The sequence below is a fragment of the Rhinolophus hipposideros genome (assembly GCF_964194185.1).
Source record: "Rhinolophus hipposideros genome assembly, chromosome: 4".
In the NCBI taxonomy this organism is placed as follows: Eukaryota; Metazoa; Chordata; class Mammalia; order Chiroptera; family Rhinolophidae; genus Rhinolophus; species Rhinolophus hipposideros.
In genome coordinates, this window is record NC_138050.1 from 21,222,564 (window position 1) to 21,245,971 (window position 23,408).

General features: G+C 38.3%; 2 protein-coding genes across 3 annotated transcripts in view; one reads left to right on the plus strand and one right to left on the minus strand.

Moving 5' to 3' along the window:
• The first annotated feature begins 43 nt into the window (after positions 1 to 43).
• ALG11 (ALG11 alpha-1,2-mannosyltransferase) lies at positions 44 to 13,242 on the plus strand. Of its 2 annotated transcripts, none has more exons than XM_081045391.1 (4): positions 44 to 291; positions 2,917 to 3,147; positions 5,081 to 6,012; positions 9,314 to 13,242. In XM_081045391.1, exons 1-4 carry the CDS (start codon positions 251 to 253, stop codon positions 9,583 to 9,585), a joined length of 1,476 nt encoding a protein of 491 aa, XP_080901517.1. In that variant the 5' UTR covers positions 44 to 250; the 3' UTR covers positions 9,586 to 13,242. The 2 variants fall into 2 exon arrangements, with proteins under 2 accessions (XP_080901517.1, XP_080901518.1); XM_081045392.1 differs by having other exon boundaries at positions 243 to 291; positions 3,001 to 3,147.
• A 2-nt stretch (positions 13,243 to 13,244) lies between these two features.
• The window catches only part of NEK5 (NIMA related kinase 5), a 72,358-nt gene continuing 62,194 nt past the window's right edge, over positions 13,245 to 23,408 (minus strand). Inside the window, 3 exon segments of the mRNA XM_081045390.1 lie at positions 13,245 to 13,399; positions 13,402 to 13,531; positions 22,899 to 23,013. Of these exon segments, the coding sequence (XP_080901516.1) occupies positions 13,250 to 13,399; positions 13,402 to 13,531; positions 22,899 to 23,013 (395 nt within the window). The 3' untranslated portion in view covers positions 13,245 to 13,249.

Consider the following 23,408-nt stretch of genomic DNA (forward strand, 5'->3'; position numbering starts at 1 on the left):
CCACTCCCACTCCAGCTCACCTCCCACTGCAGCCCCGCCCCTGGGCCGCGAAATCCGGGTACACCACCCCCAAAACTTGTCTACTCCTCGAGCGATTTTATTGGCTGGAAGGCCGTGGGAAGCTATACCAGCAGCCAATTGAAACGCAGAGTCGGCCCCGTGCAGGCGGGGTAAACACCGCACGCTTCCTCAGTAGCCAATAGAGAAGAGGAATAGCGAAGAGCTTCCTGAGGTCTGGGGTCGACTGAAGATGGCCGCCGACAGGGGTTGGTGCTTCTATGAGTTACTGAGGTGAGGAGTCGGTGGTGTGGGTTCGCTGCCGTGTTCGGTATTGCGGTAGTACGTGTCCGTCCAGTGCCACTGAAGCTGGCGGGGAAGGGCTTTCCTTGTCGTGAATCTAGGCTATTTTCTCAAGGCCAGTGAGCGCTCTTCCTCCCAGTCGGGGTCTTCTAAGTGGACTGGGGCTGACTGGGTTAAGGACTCGGTGTACCGCCTTTCCTTCGCCTGCCCCCCTGCTGGCTGAGGGGTCGAGTCCCTCACGGTTTCGCTTTGTCGTTCTCGTGGTCGCATTCCAATTAGTCTGTCATAAATTATTCACATTTGTTCCTCATTTTCCTTTATGATTGAGCCACGAATCGTTTTCCACTCACGTCTGTCTTTTTGGTAAAGAGGAAACTGAATGTTCCCTCTCACGTCTTCGTTTCACTCACCAAACCTTCATTGTTAGGTAACATTAGTCACGCATAAAGTTTACGTGGACTCCCCTGCTTCTTGATCATCCATTGATTTTTATTTCTGATGACGTAAGAATAGGAGTATGACAGATGACGTTTTTATTCCGTAGGTAAGTCAGTTGTTTCTCGTAGGAAAGTTAGGAAACAGATGAGCCAAAACCAACAGTCGCCAGGAATGCTCCCGGACGGCGAAAACTACTGTTAATATTTTACTGGAAAAACTCCCAGACTTGTTTTCCGCATTTGTTGTTGGAATACTGCTGTGCTTCACTTGTCTTGAACTACACGAATAAAACAGGAAGACCCTGTCTATTCTACCTGCACAGTTCTTTTAACCTACATCCTTTTGTTCAGGTTGAAAATTGATGATTCACACAAGAGCACTCTGAATAGCGGTGTTTACATATGCTCTCCAAAATTCAGATGTCGTTTCTTCAGTTTTGTTCCCTCTGCTTCACATTCTGTGATGATTTTTTAAAAACATTTTGAATGGGAAAGTATTTTCAGAGCCTTCAGATTCTTCCCTATCATTTGAAATATCCCCAACTCAGTCTTTTGCACATGATAATGGCTAAATAAATGTTTGCTAAATGAATGACTCACTTGTTTACAATTATCTTTTTTTAAAGCCTTGTGTTTAAATAGGGGTAAACATTGTTTAATGGCACGTATTTTAGTTATGTTTAAACAAATTCTAACATGAGCAATTTTGATGTGCAAGTACTGCAGGATGTTTCATAAATTTATAAGAACTGTAAGTGTATATTCAAAATAAACAGAACAAAATAAAGGACTGGTTCAACATTAGTCAATGTGATTTTTTTTTTCTGATTTTAAATTAAATAGTTCAGTTTGAAAATCTTACCACATAATTTCCCACTTAAATCACTTGAAGGAAATGTCATAAAAATCTTTGGATTCTGTGGGTCATGTTACCCTTGATGTCCTGAATGTCATCCAAATATCTTCCTTTCAGTATTTCCTTTATCTTTGGGTAAAGAAAGAAGTCACTGGGGGCCAGATCAGGTGAGTAGAGAGGGTCTTCCAATACAGTGATTTGTTTCCTGGCTACAAACTCCCTCACAGACAGTGCCATGTGAGCTGGTGCATTGTCGTGATGCAAGAGCCATGAATTGTCGGAAAGTTCAGGTCTTCTAACTTTTTCCCGCAGCCTTTGTAGCATTTCCAAGTATTAAACTTGGTGAACTGTTTGTCCAGTTGGTACAAATTCATAATGAATAATCCCTCTGATATCAAAAAAAGGTTGGCAACATCATTGCAACAAGTTCACAAACTTAATTGTCTGACCTAGTATGATGGCCAACCCACAGAGAAAAACATAACTTGAGAAATTATTTTAACATAATTTAAGAGTCATCTGAGGAGGTAATAAAATTTTGCATTCAGTCAGTATGTATTTATTGGACGTCTTGTCTGTGCCAGGTTATGGTAGACATTGAGATGCAGTGGTGAACAAGCCTGGGTTCTTGCCTTTGCAGAGCTTCAGATGACCTGGCAATAATAGAGAACTTTTTAGAAGTGAGTGTGGGAGTGAGTTTTCTAATGTGCATGAAGTAGGACATTAGTGGATTTTTGGCAACTCGTTTAGAGGCAAGTAGGGGAAATCTGTGATTTTAGAGTCATGTAAACAGATCAAATGCAGAACTCAAATAGAAACGGAGACATTTAAATTCCATTCCTCTTAATCCCAGAAATTGTTCTACTTGAGATGAAGAGAATAAATATCTCACCAAACTTAACTTGTAGAATATTGATCGTTCATGAAGACATTTCTTTGGGTTACATATTGTCATTTTGAGGATCAGATGCCATTGTTAATCATGTCTAGTTGAAATTAATAATTGAATTTGTTTTAATCCCTTAACACATACTGAATTAGGAGAAAGGTGGCTGGCTCGACATTGATTTTTACTGCTGATTAAAAATTGCTAATGTGCTGTGGAGATTGGAAGTAAAGGGGACTTACGCTTTAGTCATTGGATGTTTTGTAGCATTAGAATTTTAATAATTGAGTATTTTGTTAGACTCTCAAAGCTATAAAATGTTTCTCTGTCTGCAACTAATATGTAAAGTAGATATGTAAAAGAAGACTTTCCTTTGTAGTCTTATTTTTGTTCAATGGGCGTTTATATCTATTTTCACCCTTCCCCTCTTGTTTCAGGTTTTTTTATTCATTATTCTTCCCTGGGCTAATTGTTTGTGGAACTTTATGTTTGTGTTTGGTCATTATCCTTTGGGGAATCAGAGTGATGCTGCAGAGAAAGAAAAACTCAAGATCGACTGGAAAAAATGGGAAAAATCAAATGGTGATTGCATTTTTCCATCCGTACTGCAATGCTGGCGGAGGAGGAGAAAGAGTTTTATGGTGTGCATTAAGGGCCCTGCAGAAAAAGTAGGTATGCATCTTTCTTAGCTAATTGGCTATACTGTTACTACTTTTTTAAAAAATCATTACCCAGAATTCGTTTTTTTCTAGTACTTTATTCATAGCCAGGAATTCCTTTTTAAACTGTTCTTTAATAAGGAAATACTTATCTCACATGCCAACCTGCCTTACAAGATCCTATTGAGTTTTAATTTCTATGATAAAGAAATGGAAAGGGAAAGTATCTGCCCTTTTATAGCATAATTTAGTGGGAATAATTAATCACCTTGGAAGAGCGTGTGGAGGAGAAATTGAATACTAAACAAATACACCGAGTACTGTGGAGCACTTAACCTGAATACTTTTAGTCAGTAGCAGCATACCCAAAATTATCTTCATGAAGCATCTATTTATTCTCATTTTGATATCATTAGCTATTGGATTGTCTTACATAAGTTAGCTTGTTAGAAAAAGAGTGTAGGGGCTGGCCCCGTGGCTCAGGCAGTTGGAGCTCTGAGCTCCTAATGCCAAGGTCGCCGGTTCGATTCCCACATGGGCCAGTGGGCTCTCAACCACAAGGTTGCCGGTTCAACTTCCACAAGGGATGGTGGGCTGCGCCCCCTGCAACTAGCAGTGGCAACTGGACCTGGAGCTGAGGTGCGTCCTCCACAACTAAGACTGAAAGGACAACAACTTGACTTGGAAAAAAGTCCTGGAAGTACACACTGTTCCCCAACAAAGTCCTGTTTCTCTTCCCCAATTAAAAAAAAAATAGATTAAAAAAAAAAGAAAGAAAGAGAAAGAAAAAGAGTGTAGTGTTATACATCATTTCGTGTTTTAGGCTTTTTTCTCCCACCCCTGTTCCAAAAATATTTATGATTCCCTTTTAGAAAGGAAAAAGCCAGGTTCCGTAGTAAAATACAGGTTCCATTATTGTTTTATCATATGAGAAAAACTGTTATCCTTTCATGGTTATTCTACTTCCTGGCACATGCCCTCCATTCAGTTCCAATGCCTTCAGGTAATTCCGTTAGCTCTACATTTCTATATTCCTGGCCCATTCTGGCTTCCAGCCACCATCCGTATATTTCCTCTTCCTTCTTCCATAAATGCCTACATCAAAAGAATTTTCTTAAATCCCAGCTTAATTTCCACCTCTTTGAAGCCCTCCCTCCTTTAATCCATACTGTCCTTTCCTTCTCATAACTCTGTATATTACCTTTGTCCCTGATGAGATTATCTAACTCGAAGGCAGTGGTAGTTTCATGATATTTGTACACAGACTCCTCAGCAGCCCGTATTATTCCTAATTCACCTACAAGAAGAAAAATCCAACTCTAGCATGACATAGGAGATACTTTTTCATCTTGCTGTTGCCGCTTATTCTCATCCCTCTCTGCTCCTTCACATACACTCTGCTCCAGCGTACTGAACCAGGAGCACTATGCTTCCTCTCGATTCCTTGCCTTTTCATAGAGTGTTCCCTTTTTTCTGAAACAACCTTTTTCCCCTCAGTTAATTCCTACAAAACTTTCCTGACTAGGCATAAGCTACAGGACACTTTTCATTCAATCTTTAGTGAATCTTGTTTATCAGTATTTTATTAATATTTCATCACCATTTTTATACTGAGAAAGTTGTCAAAATAAATTTTTTTACTTTTTTGAAAATGAAAACGTCTCATTTATAAATCAGCAGCTTTTGTTGGTATCTGCTCCCTGCAGAACTCTTACTGGAGGAGATAGCAAAGATCTTCAAGTCTCATTTAAAGGACTAACATTGGAGTTGTAGGGCAGGAAAGAGTGGGGTCAGTCGTCCAAATGCAGTGAATGAAAAACAGTGGAAAACATTTTTTAGTCTAAAAATAAGCTTATGATGGTGAGAAAAATAAATATCTACAACTTTTTGATTGATTTGAACCTAAAGTAATGAAATTCTTAACTGCTATATTCTGTTTCAGGTTTCCCGAAGCGGTTTATGTTGTTTATACCGGTGATGTTAATGTCAGCAGTCAGCAAATACTAGCAGGTGCTTTCAGAAGATTTAACATCAGATTAATGCACCCAGTGGAATTTGTTTTCTTAAAGAAGCGCTACCTCGTGGAAGATTCCCTCTACCCTCACTTCACACTGCTGGGCCAAAGTCTAGGATCCATTTTTCTTGGCTGGGAAGCTCTGATGCAGTGTGTTCCCGATATTTATATCGACTCAATGGGCTACGCTTTCACACTTCCTCTGTTTAAGTATTTAGGTGGTTGCCGAGTTGGAAGCTATGTTCATTATCCCACTATCAGCACTGACATGCTCTCTGTAGTGAAGAATCAAAATGTTGGATTTAATAATGCAGCCTTCATTACCAGGAATCCCTTTCTCAGCAAAGTAAAGCTCATCTACTACTATTTATTTGCTTTTATTTATGGACTTGTTGGTTCTTGCAGTGATATAGTCATGGTCAATTCTTCTTGGACACTGAAGCACATTCTCTTGCTGTGGAAGGTTGGGCATTGCACTAACATTGTTTATCCACCTTGTGATGTACAGACATTTCTGGACATTCCCGTACATGAGAAAAAAATGACCCCAGGACACTTACTAGTGTCTATTGGCCAGTTTAGGCCTGAAAAGAATCATCCTTTGCAGATCAGAGCCTTTGCTAAATTGCTGAATAAGGAGGAGGCTAAGTCACTTCCTTCACTTAAACTTGTCCTCATTGGAGGCTGTCGTAACCAAGATGATGAACTTAGGGTCAACCAACTGAGAAGGCTCTCTGAGGACCTAGGAGTTCAAGAAGATGTGGAATTTAAAATAAATATTCCATTTGATGAATTAAAGAGTTACTTGTCTGAAGCCACGATCGGTCTGCACACCATGTGGAACGAGCATTTTGGGATTGGTGAGTTTGTCCTTGAACTTGTTTGGTGCAATGAGATGATACATTTTAGGTTGTTTTGATAAAATAGTAATACTCTGGAAGTTCTCATCAAGTCCTAATTCTCTTCCCCCAATGTACTAAGTGGGCTTTCCTGATTTGAGACCGTGTAAGACATAATAATTTATGATCAGGAATAATAGCTAATATTTATTGATCATTTACTGTGTGTGGGGAGGGTCACTGTTGAGGTCTTTGCAAGTATTATGTGATTTAATCCTGTCTAAAACCCTAGTGGATAGGTGTTATTATTTCTGTTTTATAAATAAACTCAGACACAGAGGTTTAGAACTCGCCCAAGTTCAGTCACACAGTGAGCCTAACCCAGAGAGCCCTGCTCTCCACCACCACGTTGCCTCTCCCCAGTTGCCCCCATCCACCTCCTGGCACAGATCCCCGGGCCCAACCCTAAGGCCCCTGAAGGACCACGCGGGTCTCTGGGTGGGGCCCAGGCCGAGTCCGTTGGTAAAGCTCCGCTACGAGATTCTGCTGTGCCCCAAAAGCTGAGAGCCAGTGTCTGCAGGTGGGGGTCTCACAAAATCCTGTGGGTTCTTTTATTGATTCTGTACTTAGTATTGGAGTGGCCTCTCCTTTCCTTTCTGCAAATCCCATCCTAAGTGTGTAGCGTCAATGTCCTTGCCCCTTTAATGGAGCCTTATTTATTCCAACACAGAGGGTCTCTCTACTGTGACCTGTTATGCACACATTTGGGTATAAAATCAGGTACTACTTAATGTCTCATTTGGTTCAACAAGTATTTTTCAAGTTCCTCCTCTGTGTTTCATACTGCTAGGTGTTAGGGGGCAGTAGGACAACATAAAAGCCAAGTGTCCCACGCCGAGGCTACGGTTTCTCTTGCACCCTTTTCTGTCCCTCGCTGGTAGCACAGCACGAAGCTCAGACAGAACAGCAGTGACTTGTTGATCCGAACCTTCCGCAGGGAGCCTGGCTTCCATGCTTCCTTCCCCAGATGCTTCCTGAGCTTTTACTGTGCAGGCACGGGAGTGGGTGCCGGGAATGACTGTGCAGTAGGAGCCGCTCTTACAGCTCCGGGTGATACAGGTTCAACAGGCAGTCACTGCACAGTGTGCTGAGTGCTTCGCGAGGGCCAGTGCAGGGGGCTAGGAAAACACCCAACAGACTCGTGGGGTCAGGGGACGCTGGGAACGGAAGCTGGGACCTGAGCAGTTAGCCATGCAGAAGAGGGGAGAGTAGCCAGCAGAGGGTACAGCAGACATTGTCAAAGGGCTGAGCTCAGTGTGGCTGGCGCACGGAGGGGACAGCAAGGCAGAGGGGACGTGGCCTGCACCAGGCCGTGCGGCCACGTTTAGCCAGTGGGAAAAGGCAGATTTGAAGTACCGGATTTCCTGAAGTTCACTCTGGCTGCAGTGTGGGCAGTGGATGGGGGTGGGGGGGAGGCAGGAAGATGCCCGCGGCTGCCCCAGCAACCTGATGAGCGGTGCTGGCGCCTGAACTGGGTAGGTGGACACGCCAGCGAGCTTCTGAAGTATTGCACGGACTTGGTGATTAACTGAGTGTGCTAAATCCGGGGCAGAGAGGAGGCAGAGACAACTGCCGAGTGTTTTTCCGACAACTGTGTGAATGGTGATGGCTTTTACCTAGAGAGGGACTCCAACAGGAGAGGCAGCTGGTGAGCCAAATTTCAAACATGGAGAGTCTGAATTGTCTGAGGGTCACGTACGAGTGTGTCCAGCAGGCAGTTGTATATGAGTCTGAAGTACAGGAGGGGGACCTGATGTGGGAATACAGACTGGGAGGTGTCGCTGTCGCGGTAGTGACTGCTGCCCCTGCGGGTGTGGGAAGGTTCCCCCAGAAAGTGTGCAGAGCGAAAAGAGGCCCGTAGTACAAAATGCTGAGAACACTAACAGCTCGGAAGTGGGCAGAAGAGGGGCCAGCAAAGGAGAAGAGAAGACATGGAGGGAGGAGGAAAGCCAGCAGAGTGCCATGTCGTGGAAACCCAGGGAAGAGAGTGTTGCAGAAGAGGGGAAGGGCAGCCGGTTGCAGTCCTGGGCCCCATACAGAAGTCAGCGGGGCCTGGGCGAGAGCGCTGGTGGAGGAGGGGGTGCAAGCGTGGCATCGGCTAAGCTGAGCAGTGAGTACAGGTGAGCAAGTGCAGTTACTGAATGCAAACACTTTCCGTAAGTTGATCTGTGAAACGGAGATGAAAGAAGAGACAGGAGCTAGCGGAGGACTTGTGACCTGAAGAGGAGTGTGTGTGTGTGTGTGTGTGTGTGTGTGTGTGTCCACACACATGCTTTGATTTTACAAGGCAGGCAGAAAGGAGAGGTGGAAAATCCTGGAGGGAAGGGATAAAATTGATTAGATTGAGGTCTCCAAAAAAGTATAAAGGAATGGTATCCAGCCTTGCACAGAATACTATGGCATAATCCATATTTTTCAAATAGGAATTCAAATTACAACATTAGCAGAAAATTGTGTTCTGTAGAGATGTCACCAGTGCTGAAAAAACCGCTGTACTGATCTCCCTTCTCTCCTGTACATCTAAGATAGCACGTCTGCACCATCCTTTGGAGAAGTGAGCAGTCAACTAAATCATTTCCTGAAGGCTTAATTCTCTCTAGAAACGTGGCTAAGAAAGGCTGACTAGAGCAACTTATATCCTCATCTATTAGGTTGGCGCAAAAGTCATTGCAGTTGCAGTTTTTGCAGTGATTTTTAACCTTTTAAACCACAATTACTTTTGCACCAACCTAATATATCATTTAGCAGAAACTAAAACTTTCATCTAGTTCACTGCTGTTGGGCATCCAGTGGTCTCAAAATTGCCAGAAATCTAGGCAGTAACGTAAGCATCAGCAATAATATGCCTCTCTAAGGTGGCTTCTTCTTTTCCTTTTTTCTCCTCATGCTGTAATTCGAACTCTTAAAATTTTGCTTTTGATATTTTTTTACTTTTTATCTCTCGGTATCTATTATTTACCATCTTGCTAACATCCTCTAGTCTTCTACTTTGTCTTATGTGTAGTGTATCTCTTTTGTAGAGACTGTTCTTCCATCTACTAGTCTCTTTAAGAATAAAGCATTATTGTAAAGATTTGAAAACTAAAAAAACTTAAAATTAGGTTTTGCACCATGGAAATTAAATGAGCAAATTTATAGGCATACAGATACTTAATTAAATTTCTCACGAGTCTCTTAAAATTTTTAAAGGTTTCTGCTCATTCTTGTTCTTAAGAATGCATGTGAAAACTTAAAAGACTACATTATTTTGTTTCTTCCTCAGGAATTGTTGAGTGCATGGCAGCTGGCACAATTATCCTTGCACACAACTCCGGGGGCCCGAAGCTTGACATTGTCGTCCCTCACGAAGGAGAGGTAACTGGATTCCTGGCTGACAGTGAAGAAGGCTATGCTGAGACTATGGCCCATATTCTTTCCATGTCTGCGGAAAAGAGACTCCAAATCAGAAACAGTGCTCGGGCATCTGTGAGCCGGTTCTCTGATCAGGAGTTTGAAGTGACATTCCTGTCATCTGTTGAAAAGTTATTTAAGTAATGCTGTACCTATACAAGAATATTTTATATAAAATGTCCAACACCTTCATATGTTAAGATTTTTCTAAACTCATTCCCTGTTGTAATAAAGTCAGCCTAAGCAATGCTCTCAGCGGGGTGTGTGTGTGTGTGTGTGTGTGTGTGTGTGTGTGAGCGAGGTATTTATTTCAGTGAAAAAAGGCAAAATTACCTAAATGGAAAAGATAAACTTACATAGTTCTAAATGTAAAAATTTTAGTGTTTGGTCTCAAATTCTGAAAAATAAAGATCTGAAAGAAAAAAAAATGAACAATCTTAATTTTAGTATATTCTAATTTTCAAATCCTATTTGTCAAATCACTTTAGAAACCGGGAAAGAGAATTTCCTTTTAGAAAAAAAGGAAATGTTGAAAGAAGAATGGGTGACAGGTAATTGATCGGTACTTTAGAATTGTTTTGACAATTTTGGAACACTGAAAAATTCTGGTACATTTAAATTTTAAATGATATTGAAGATGGCCTTTTTGAATATAATGATTTTCTTAAAAGAAAGAAGAAACTTGAAGCAGACTTAATCATATTCTAAAAGCATGTTGTCCAGACGAACTGACGGTGATTGCTCTGTGTGCGCGCGGGCACGTAGCGGCCAGGGTACTCCCGTGTCTCCTCCATAGCCAGGTACTTGTGAAATGGTTTTTGTTTAGGGCTGTCAGTACAAGGGTACGCGGCTCTCATTACCCCTTAACATTCCACATCTCAGAGGCTGGAAGTCAGCTTCAGCCATTCAGGAGGGCGGAGTAAGAACAGCCGTTGTTCTGCCGATAGTGCTGAGGAGACATACAGATCCAGGCGCTCGCTCTCCGTGAGCATCGTGCATCGTAAGGCGACAAGGTGGCAGAAGAGAGCACTGGACTAGCAGTTAGAATACCTGGGCCTGACCTCAGCTTCATCATTTACAAGCGTCTGACCTTTTCATACTAAAGCCTTTTCATAATGTTTCTGAGTCTCAGATTCTTCATCTATAATCTGGACATGGTAATGCCTGTCCTCCACTGCCCTCTGGAGTTCTGATACTAACATGGAAAGTATGTGAAAGTACTTTGAAAATGAGAAAAGTTTCTTTAGTTACAGGTAACCGTGTATGTAAACGTCTTCTGTAATCCTATCTTTATCAGTGCACTACAACCCTGTGGAGATTCTTGGTCACTAAGCCAGTAGCGAGCAACCAGTATAATCGAACAGGACTTTTATCCTGAATAATTAGCGTGGAAGTGAATTATGCATATGCACATCCGGCGACGGAGGCCTATAGCTCCTGGCACTGTCAGCATACGTGGTCAGTTCCTTCGGGTCAGTTCCTTGACCTTCCCAGTCTGATACATCTTTGTGTTGGGGGCATGTTAGAGAGTATGTTTTTCCTTTCCAATCTCCCCTCTGCACTCATCGGTCCAGCCAGCTTCGTTATCTACTCCCAGTTACATTGTTGATGTGTCTGCAGGCTGTCTACTGTCATCAGATCAAAACGCAGCAACACACAGTCCCAGGACATGCTGACACACGCACACCGCTTTGTGTCAGAGATCATTCAACTTAGAAAACAAAGACTGGTGGAAACTGGACATGGAAGGAACGCTACCAATTCTACAGCCCAGTTTTACTTTCAACTTTACAGACAAGCACAATTAAAGACCTTAGACTCCTTGAGTAGCACAAGCAGTTGAATGACAAAATCTGGATTATAACCTTGGTGTTCTGATTCCAGCCCAGTGCTTTTTCTTATCTTACAGCTAGTCTTTGAGGTAGGATTCACACCATTGTACACTTAGCCTACCCTTCTACCTAAAGAAAATCATGGGACCAAAGATAAAGAAATTGAAATGTAGCAGAAGTAGAGGATGTAGTAAGAAAGGATTCTGAAACTCCATAAAACATTTAAGCTGTTTCTTCAAAATAATTTTCATTTATCACAAACATATCATTGGAAAGTATAATTTGTATATATATTTACTTTTACTGTTCCTAATGTATTATAATACATGTTTGTTTTTTTCTGAATGACTGATACCATGAAAAGTGTCAAAATATGTTAGCAACAATCTGGACAAATGCTGAGTGATTATTTCTGTATTATGTTGCTTTTGGGTGTCCACAGCAGTAGTACAATTCAAATTCTTATTCCAGTTGTGTATGTTTTTTGCATAATAATCTACCTGTCTCTAAATATGATTTATGTTTTAAGATACAAAATCATTATTTGTATCTAAATATGATCTGAAGAAGTGATTTTCGTTATCTTGCGTACTTTTCACAGTATGGTGCCTTTATACCCCTCATTTGGTCTCCCAATTCTGAATTATTTATTATCTACTACCAATATTTCAGGCTTCACATGCCAAGACATTTTTTTAAAAGAAAAAAAATGTTAAGGCAAAACAAAACCTTGCCGCTCATGCCCAAGAAGGATAGGTTTCCTTGGTTCAGCACTGTATTGATGTGCAATTTTATTTCTATTTTTATTATAGAGCAAATATTTCAGTCAGAATTCTACCACTAAGACGCAGAATAAACAACCTTGTCCTTCATAACAGCAGATAAATCAACAATATCTATTAAGATCCAGGCACATGTTCAACACTGGGATTGTTATAATCAATACACAAAAAGCCTAGGCTTTCCTGACTCAAAGAGCTTACAGTCTTAATGAGGAAATTGTATTATCATTTATTCATTCATTCAACATTTCTGGCACTGGGCTAAGCACTATATATAAAAAGACCATCATAAGAGTTTGTAACCTATACGTTTGAAACTAATAAAAGAAATACATCAGAAAATAATAAAACATAATAAAATGATTATTTGGCATATAATTAATGACGCCTTGTTACTCATTGAATTGCCTTACTCCCAGGTCAACATCAGCTTCAAAACATTTCAGTATAACTTAAGAAATTTCAAAATCACGGTTTTATAAAATGGCAGATTCATTATTTTAAATGAATGAATTTGTATTAGTTTTCTATCACCATCTTAACAAATTACCACAAACTAAGTTAAAACAACACAAATTTATTGTCTTAAGAGTTCTGTAGGTCAGAAGTCTCAAGTAGATTTCACTACACTAAACCAAAGTGTCAGCAGGGCTCACGGGGGGAAATACTTTCCCTTGCCAGCTTCTAGAGGTTACCTGCATTCTCTGGCTTTTGGCACCTTCCCTCCATCTTTAAAGCCAGAAGCATCAGGCCAGCTCCTTCTCGCACTGTCATCTCTGATTCTTCTGCCTCCCTCTTCCACTTTTAAAAGACTCAGTGATTCCATTGGGTCCACCTGGAAAATGGAAGATAACTTCCCTACTTGAAGGTCAACTGCTTAGCAACCTGAATACCACCTGCAACTTTAATTCCCCTTTGCCATGTAACATATGTTCGTTCACATTTGAGGAGGGGAAACCACTTTACTCCGCCTACCACATATATTACCTGAAAGATTTTTTAATAGAAATGTTCAAGTAAAAATATTAATTTCTACACTCAAGTTAGTTCTGTTATCTAAATTTAGAGAGTAAAATTAGTAAGTCCTTGTGATTACTAGAAAAGCATTATAAATACATGAATATTTATGACTTATACCCAAACAGATACTATAGTTAATAGACACTAACATTGCTTTTTTAGAAAGTACAATAATCACACTTGTATATTTTGACCGTTTGTTGATGTTCCTTGGTCTTCATCAACAATAAAAATTTTGTCATTAGATGGAGTAGAAATGTTCTCCAAACCTTCATTTAATTCTGTATATTTCTGCGTTTTATCTGCAGAAATTCTCCTAACTCTTATTCCAACGTTTCAATGTCCTTAGAGGAACCGGAAGCCTCATCTCTTTTGTCCTCCTCTCTGGAAGTAGAGAGTTTTTCCAGGGATTCCACTACTTCGTTTCTTAACTCATCTTCAGATTCTTCAAAATTTCTGAAATAATAAACAGTAAAAATCAACTTCATGATACCAAAACACTGAAGAATACATAGGAAAATTAGTTTCCCTTCTCATGCCCCACCCTCTCTTGAGCAATATGAAACTTGCATTTTCACCCAGGTATTAAATTATTTACCTGGTTTTTCAAAGAATGATATGTTGGGAGAATCAATATTCTGTTTAGTTGGACTTTTGTTCAGCATCTTTTATTATGTTTATTAAAACCCATATACTCATTTTTAAAAGAAGAGGGAAGAGAAAAAAAAGAAAAAATAATATGCCGCATATATATCAAGCCCTTACTATATGCCAGTCACTGCCCTAGAGCACTTTACACATACTATATTTCATCTAATACTAACAAAACTTGAGGTAGACATTATCATCAATTTATAAAGAATCTGGGCTCAGAGAAGTTAAAAAAAAATGTGCTCAAGGTCTCACAGCTACTAATTAGTAAGAGTAGGAATTAAAATTGTGTCTAAGAGTGCAACACTGGTATGTTTAGAAGGGCAGAAGGCAAGAGACCAAGAAAACCATCTCAAAGATCACTAATATTTAAGTGGCAAGTGAAAGAGACTAACAGGCTAGTAAGAGCCCAGCATGTTTATCATGGAAGCCAAAGGAGCTGAAACTATCCACAAGGAGGGAACAGCCAAATAAGACGAGGCCTGAGAAATGACAATTTCAAGGTAATAGGTGACCTTTGGGAGAGTATTTCAGAGTGCTGTGTGGCAGAAGCCATCACAGTGAATCAAGAAAGCAATGGACAGACAACAAACAAGACCATACCCCAAGTCCGCGTTCTCAGAGTCTCGACTGAAAATTCACCCGAACCTGATCCGGTTCAGGCACTGCGTGTGAACCTGAAGAGAGGGTCACTGATGCAGGCAGATAGCAGGAAATTTTGGATGCGATTCTCAGAAACGCGAGTATCAGAAGTGGCAGGGAGATGGGACAAAGGGAGGGAGTGCAGCAAAGGTACTACTCATCCTTCCGCTTTAGAACCCACTCCCCCGCTGTTCGGTACATTCATCGTGCATTAGTTGTAGGAGCAGGTGCTGCTCACCTCTCACTGCACACGCAGCACCCAAGACTGGAAGCGCCGACTACTGAATCTTCTACGTGGATTGCTGCTACTTCAAGCTACTACACTTGAAACATTACGGTTTTCCTGAGGGGAGATGGGATATCATCTAAATATTCAAAATCTTTGGCCCTTCTGAGGAAATGTCTTCTGGTTGTTGAACCATGGGAAACCCAGCTTCTATAGGGTTGTCTGTGGCTGTGTGTAGATGTGTGCGTGTGCCCGTGGGTGAATGTTTCTCAGGATTCCTAACGATTCACATGACAGTGGAGTTTATATAAAGAATGAGTCTCTGTATAGAAGAACAACTGTGTGCATTCACCCTCAGTTACAATGGTCTCCGTTTCATTTCAAAGGAGAGGATCAGACTATCTGAGAATAAACACAATTTGATGTTAATTTATTCTAAGTACACCATGATTTTGATTGTCCTAAAGAATTCTGCCTTTGTTAATACTGTGTTCCATTTTAAAAAAAATTGTGACAAGATTGTAGCAAATTATTATTTAAGGAAAATAAAGTACATAAACATTTAAAAAAAAAAAAAAAAAAAGAAAGCAATGGGAGGTAAAAACGTGGTGACAATGAACTTAAACTCCTTTGTGGGGAGTCAAGCTCTGAAAGGACAGTGTTATATCAAGAACATGAGAGGAATGGTTTTGCTTTTGTTTGTTTGTTCATTTGTTTTTCAAGATGGGAGAGATTTGGCCATGTTTCTCTGCTGAGAGAAAGTAGGTAATAGATAATAGACACTGAAAATAAAGGGACAAAGCAGATTAATTGCTAAAAACAAGGTCACTGAAAAAAAAAGTGTAGGATTTAGAAGACCTGTGCAACGATGGGCTTTCAGCAGAAAGGCAGACAATGTTTCATCTACGAAGGAAGCTAGGGAAGGAGGAGATAAGGACTCATGTGGACACAGACAAGTTACGGAACTAGACAGCTGAGATGATGCCACCTACAAACACACACTGCCTCTGATAAGTAGGAGGCACATGATGACAGCAGGGTGGATGGGGGTGAGTGTGCAGGGCTGAGGGTTTGAAAGGAAGCTGACTACTCATAGGATTACTAGATCTCACAGAGGCCCCCACTAAAACTGGAGTTCATAAATTTGCGGTGGACCACAAATTACAGCCTCCGTTTATTAAGCTTTCATTATTGAGGTATATGCTTACACAAGATCTTCCTTTTGTGTTCATTCCTCTACAACTTAAAACAATGATGTGTCCAGGAGTGACTTCCTTTTCATTGTTCCTGCTTGGTAGTGGTTTTATTTCCCAGATATGATTTATGCCTTTCGATAATTAGAAAAAGTCCACAGCTATAATTGTTTGGAATATAGCTTTCCCCCTATTCTCTCCTTCTGGAATTCTCTTTAGATGTATATTAGACCTTCATGCCTCTTAACTTCTCTTTCACATTTTCTACAGTTTTTTTCCTCAGAGCTAACTTCCAGTTACTAACTCCTTCATTACCTGTACCTATTCTGTTTTTCAAACTGTCAGTGGAATTTTAATTTTTATTGGTAGATTTTTTTCATTTTCAAAAGTTCTATTTGGTTACTTATCAAATCTTCCTACTCTTTTTTGATGGATCTACTTTTTCTCTCATGTTTTGATTCCTTATTTTAATTAAATATTTTTAAATATACAATATTAATTATTATACAAATATTAAATATTCGTAAAATAACTATCTGAAGTTCTTTCTGGTCTAATTCAGCTATATGTTGTGTTTGCTATCTCTCATGATGGATTGTGTTTTTAAATTTTTAATTGTGAGTCACCTTCAGTAGTGCGTTAGTGAGAAAACTCGATGTCACCTGGACTGAAGTTATAGCTCGTTTTATATTTACTTCTTCCAGAGATGCCAGAGTATTATGATCCCTTACTGTGAATTTTAATGTTCATTTCTCAATGTACATGTTTCCAGACCATCCAAGTATTGTAAATTCAAACTCCAAAACTGAGTGAAGGCAAATCCACAGTTATAAATTTCTCAGGAAGAATTTTTCTCCTAGAGACGGGACCGGCACAGCCAAGCCACATTACCGGACTTTTTTCTAGACCACCCTGAACTGATGTGTAGCTCTTCAAAGTTTCCAGCTGGCGAGAATGGAGGAGAACCCATTGAAGAAAACAAAACAAAACCAAAAAACCCTACTACTAGGTGTATAGGATGTACAGAGACAGGAAGGGAAGAAAGAAAAGTTAAAAAGGTGGGGGGAGGGAAACCCTCCAAAACAAAAAGAGCCCACAGATTTAGAATCCTTATATATTAGTACAATCTAATGGTAATAAAGAACAACAAAAAAATTAGAACATGAACTGACTCCAGGTGAAATTATTTTTAAGGATTTTTTCCCTCTTATTTCCTTGCTTGTTTGTTTATTCATTTACAAGCCCTCGTGTGGAGGGCTGGCTTTCAATAGATGGCAGCAAGGGAGGAGGAGTTTGATAAAGCTCTTAAAGCAAGTATGCTCAAAGAGAGAAGTTAAAGCCCAGCATCCAGTTTTAAATGTTTTTAAATTAGGGAAATAATTATGCAATAATGAAGCAAGAACACATACAAAAATTATAAATCTTAGACATGAAATAGATAACATATTAAAAACTTAATAGATATCCAGATAAGATTGGAAAGCAGTATTCAAAAATTCACCTAAAATGCAACAAAGAGAAGAATGAAAAATATGAAAGTACAATTAGATGTTATTGGGGACAGGTTAAGAAGCTCTAAAGTATATCTAACTGGAGCACCAAAATGGAGGGAATAAGAAAAGCAATATTTGGAGAAATAATAGGTAAAAATTTTTCAGAACTAAAAAAAGAACGAAAGTTCTCAGAATAAAGTGAACCAAGCAGGAAAAAAGACAAATCCAGACCTAGACATATCACAGTGAAACATAATATAAAGATAGGAAAATTATGAAAGTACTAGGGAGAAAGTTAGCATATTTCTAAAAGTAAAACAAGTAGATGACAGCAGATTTCTCATCAACAATAATAGAGACCAGGAGAAAAATAATTGTCAATCTAAAATGGTTTGTCCAGCTACATTACTGTTAAAGATTGAAGGTAAAATTAAAAAATTTTAGATATGCAGTCAATAAAAGAGTATACCACTCTTTGACCTATCTTAAAGAATTATTCAAAAATATACATTGACAAGAACAAAACTGAAAATAGAAGGAAAGGATAAACTAGAAGAAAACATGGCAAGTTCAACACAATAAACTACGTTGGCAAACTGAATTAAGTTTGAGATTAAATGTAACTTTGAAAATGATATAGATTTCTCTATATATTTTAAATATTATAATGTTTTTTTATTTTTTTAAAGGTAAAATTGGATGAAATGATTTGATGTCTAAAACTTAGAACGTTCCAAACTTACAAAAAATAATATGTAGGAGGTGTGGGGAAGTAAAGAACAATGTTGATCATTGTTAAAGCTAAATGATGGATACATGAGGGTTTGTTATGTTATTCTCTCTACTTTTACTATGTTTAAATATTTAACAATGAAAAAAAGTTTTTTAAGTAAAATTACTAGAAAACAAGATCAGGATGCAAAAGTTTTAGTGGTTATTTAAATTGTGATTTTCATATTTGGGAGAAAGAAAGGAATACTAAGCAACTTTTGAATCTATTAGATCAATTTGTAGGTAATGTATAAAAGCTAACTAGTTAAAGAATAGAAATATAATCTGTATCTTATAAACTAGTACAGAGGAAAAATAGTAATATAGAAAGTTTGGCAATCTTACAAAAGGCAGGGAAAAAAAGAGAGAAAAGGAAATGAGAAATGGAGGTAAAACAAAATCAAGCCTAAAACTTATAGTGAAGCCCAAATATGTTGATAATTATGATAACAAATTAAAAACTAATTATCACATGACTAGGAGCATATTAACCAGCTACAAGTACTTTATAAGAAACACATTATAGTGAAACCACACAGAAATGATAAAAATAAAACAATAGAAAAATACATGTCATAAAAATACTAAAAAATAAAATAATTTAAAAATTGAAATAGCAATATCAGTATCAAACAAAATAGAATTTAAGGCAAACGGCATTAATAGGGGCAAAAGTGACAATACATAATATAAAAAAATGCACACTCTACCAAACTGATATAACAATCATAAGTTAGAACATGGCTTCTGCCTATTTAAAGTACATTGAAAAGAAGACAGATTTATGAGGAATACGCATCAAAACCACAAACATAGTTCAGATTTTACTGTATCTCTATCAGGAAGCAAAAAACAAAGGTTCTAGAATAATTAACAAAAAAAAGTTTTAAGCTTGATATAATAGATAATCATATAGAACATATGTAACCCCAAAATAGTAAGAACATGCATTTTTTTCCAAGTACGTAACAATCATAAAATTGACATTGTACTAAATGGCAATTGGAGCCCCAATATATATTTTTAAATCATTATTATTCAGATGATATGGTCTCTGTCCAAAATGCAAACAAATTAGAAATCCTGGCTTTTAAAAGAGTGATTTAAAAACACATTAGTCAGATACTTCGAACTTGAATCATACTATTAAGAAAACTCAGAGTGAGAGAACTGGTAGCAAGGATATGTAAACAATGCCTATAACTCGAAAACTACGAAGACACCAGACACACCCATTAAATTAGTTAAAAGTTTTTAAACTGACTATACCGAGTGCTTGATAAAGATGCAGAGCAACTAGACTCTTACACACTGTTCATGGGAATGTAAAATGGCACCACCACTTTGGAAAACAGTTTAGTAATTTCTTAAAAAGTTAAACATTTACCTACCATACAATTCAGTCATTCCATTCTTAGGAATTTACTCTTGAGAAATGAAAACATTTGTCCACACAAAGACATTTACATAAATATTCATAACAGCTTTATTTGTAATAGCCCAAAACTAGACACAATCCAAATGTCCATCAATTGGAGAATGTATAAATCAATTGTGGTACATCCATACAGTAGAACACTACTTAGCAATAAAAAGAATGAACTTGCAATACATGTAACAACATGATTGATCTCAAAATTATTCTCCAACAGTAAGGTTTCTAGGAAGCTTAAGGGTGTTGTGGGGAGCCATGATTTCTTGTTTCTCAGAAACCTTGTGAACTGGCTAGTATATAGTTAACTTGTCTCAGCTTCTAAGGTAAAGGACCTTGAGAATGTTTACAAGTTGCTAAGGAATGAGATGGAACTGGCCGGTTTCCCAGACACAGATAACTGGTGGCTATCATGACATTTTGGTAGTCTCTTTTCTATAATAATTATGACTAGGAAACTTTGTGATGATTCTGTAGTTTCTGTGTAAAAGTTAAAAATTTATTTTGCTTGAGGTAATGCACCCATGTTATTGTTAAACTGCACGTACCCATAGGGTATATATATTGGTGAAGGTGATTAAATCATTGCTCCAGCATCACTGGAGACCTGCAGCATCATCATATGTGTGTGTGCCTCTTTTTTCATTCCCGCTCCCCCTTCCAGGGACTGTTCGTCTCGTCGGCAGGCTCCGACAAGTGGCGCCCGAACAGGGACCTGGACACGGGGGTAACAGCGAGGAACACCGTGTGGTCAGGGCCCGGCTCACAAAGAGGAGCTTATTTCATTGGATGCACGGTGAGTGAGGCACAGTCCCCCTCGGTTGAATGAGTGTGTGAGTGACTGTTTTCATTGTGTGAAAGAAGGGCCGAGGTTAGGGAAAAGAGATGGGTCACGCTAGCAGCAAGGACCTGTATGTTAGAGGACTTAAGAAATTACTCGCCGCCCGTGGCAGCAGGGTGAGCAGAGAACAGTTAGATAAATTTTTAGCTTTTACACAGAAACTACAAAATCATCACAAAGTTTCCTAGTCATAATTATTATAAAAAAGAGACTACCAAAATGTCATGATAGCCACCAGTTATCTGTGTCTGGAAAACCGGCCAGTTCCATCTCATTCCTTAGCAACTTGTAAACATTCTCAAGGTCCTTTACCTTAGAAGCTGAGACAAGTTAACTATATACTAGCCAGTTCACAAGGTTTCTGAGAAACAAGAAATCATGGCTCCCCACAGGGTGTCATCCTTCAGTAGTCTGAGCAAAAGCTCAAGATTGAGTATGGCTTGACTCAACAAGATTTGTGGGTCTGGATTTTGTCTAATGAAGTGAAGATTTGCAGAGACCTTACAAGATTTTTGAAAAAATATATATGCAGAAACATAGCAAGGTTGGACCAAGTGGGACAGAGACAGTGCTAAATCAAAAGAGGCTGCTGGAATCAAAATTCTACTGGCAGGGAGCAGGCTGAGAAAATTCTTCCCTCCTTCCTCCCTCCTTCCCTTTCTTCCCTTCTTCCACTCTTTCTCTCCCCTTTCTCCCCACCTTCCCTCCTTTATTTTCTACACAAGTTGATTCTAATGTTCATAAGAAAAAATAAAACCAGACAGGAACTTTCTGGAAAACAAAAGTGTTAATATTTAGGGGAACCAAAATAAGAATCCATATTATAAGCAGTATGTTTATAATATAGTAATTAGACTATAAAGAATAGAAACTGGATGGAAATATGTATAAAAATGTATATATCATAAGAGTGACATTTCAAATTAGTAGCAAAAATAAAGATTTTCAATAAATTGTGCTGGAATAGTAAGGACTTATTTGGAAACAAAAATAAAGTTGGAGCCACACTTTGCAGTGTAATTTCAGATGAGTAAAATATTTAACTAAATAAAAAAATTACATTATAAAAGTTCTTTAAAAATCCTGATATCGATTTTTAATAATCAATAAATCTAACTAAATAAAAATAAGAAATTCCCACATGGCACAAGCCACTATAAATAAAATCAAAAGGCAAATAAAAAACTGGGAAAATATTCTTGAATCATATTACAGATAAAAAACTAATTTTTCTAATGTACAAAAACTTCCCCAAATCAATACAATATTAATAGCCTAAAATTTTTAAATGGCTATGGTCATTTAATAAATTGTTCCCACAGGAGGAAATAAACATGGATCTTAAGCATATGCAAAGACAACCTCATTCATTAAAAAAAAAGCGCTAATTAAAACTAAACTGTGACATCATTTTTTACTTATCAATTTTATAATTTACAAGAAAATTTGACAATATCCCATACAGATGTATATATTCTTTAACCCAATACATTGCTGTTCTGGGATTTAAATATGTATATATATAAAGGTATATATACATGTATCACATATAATATGTATAAATATATATGTATATGACTATTTTATATGATGATATGTATTCAAGATACACTGCTAAGGGAAAAAAGAAAGTTTCATGATAGTATGTACACTATGAAACTGTTTCTATAAAAAGGAAAAACATACATATATACAAGATATACATATTTGCTTCCATTTTAATGGAATTCCTCAGGTGAAGTTTGCACAAAAAGCAGATTAGATTGGTTCACTTTGGGGAGAGGAATTATGTAGCTGAGGTAGAGATAGCAGAAAGACTATGAAAAGAGTGTACCATTTGAATTTGGAACTATACGAATATATTACTGATTTTTAAAGTATATTACAATAAAATTTTTTAAATTCAAAGGACTCCAAATTCTAAAACTAATAAGAGACTTCAGTAAGGTTACAGGATACAACATCAATAGTGTTTTATACACTAGCAGCAGCCAAGTTGAAAGCACAAGAGAAAAATGACCCCATGAATTAAAATTAATGACCCCATTAATAATGGCAACAGCAGCAAAACTTAAGTGGCACCTAGGCCATGAAGAAAACTACAAAAACACTGAAGAATATAAAAAAAGACATAACAGATAGAGAGCTATACTATATTCATGGCTGTCAAGATTTATAATCACAAAGATGTCAATTCCCATAAATTAATCAACAAATGTCATTCTCATCAAAATCCCAACCAAGTTTTTCATGACACTTTACAAGAGAATGCAAAGGTGAACATGTTGAGTAAAGGGCAACAACCGCTAAGATAAGTTTGAAGAAAAAGATGTGGAGACTAGAAGAAGGTGTGGGGATTAGCCCTACCAGATATCAAAAGGTATGAAAAAGCCACAGGAATCAAGACAGAACGTCACTGATGCAGAGATAGAAAACAATGCCATTGGAAAAGAATGGAGAGCCCAGAAACAAACCCATGAACATGGTAAAACCTGGTCTCCTTAGCTAGGTCTCTGTCTCAACAACAGCACTTGAATGTTCTTTCATTTAGGCATCTGGATGTGACCTACTTACGTATCATCATCGTCAGATCTTGGTTCTAGTGGTTCCTCATCCACCTCAATGCCAGAGGCCATTGCCACCTTCCCTTCATCTTCTTTAGGAAGCCGTTGTTTTAATGTTCCCGCTGCTAAAAAAAAAAAAAAAATGACAGAGAGATTAACACATACTACCTTATACATCTGATGAGGGGTATGTACCAAAAATCCTGTAATGAACATCAAACATAATAGTAAAACCTTTGAATCATTTCCATTAAAATGAAGAAGATAGTGATGACAGCTGAAACCCCAACTACTCGGCATTGTACCAAAGCTAGTAGGAAACACAAGACAAGAAAAAGAAGTGAACGGAGTAAGGATAAGTAATGAAGAGACAAAATACTCCCACTTTGGGGGTAGGTGCTTTGATTGTATAGAAAATTTTCTTAAATCTTGTGTTATAAAAATTTAAGACTTGCCAACATTATTGGACCCTATTCTTCACTGTTTCTATAACATGAGTACCCAGCTCATTGTTAGGCTT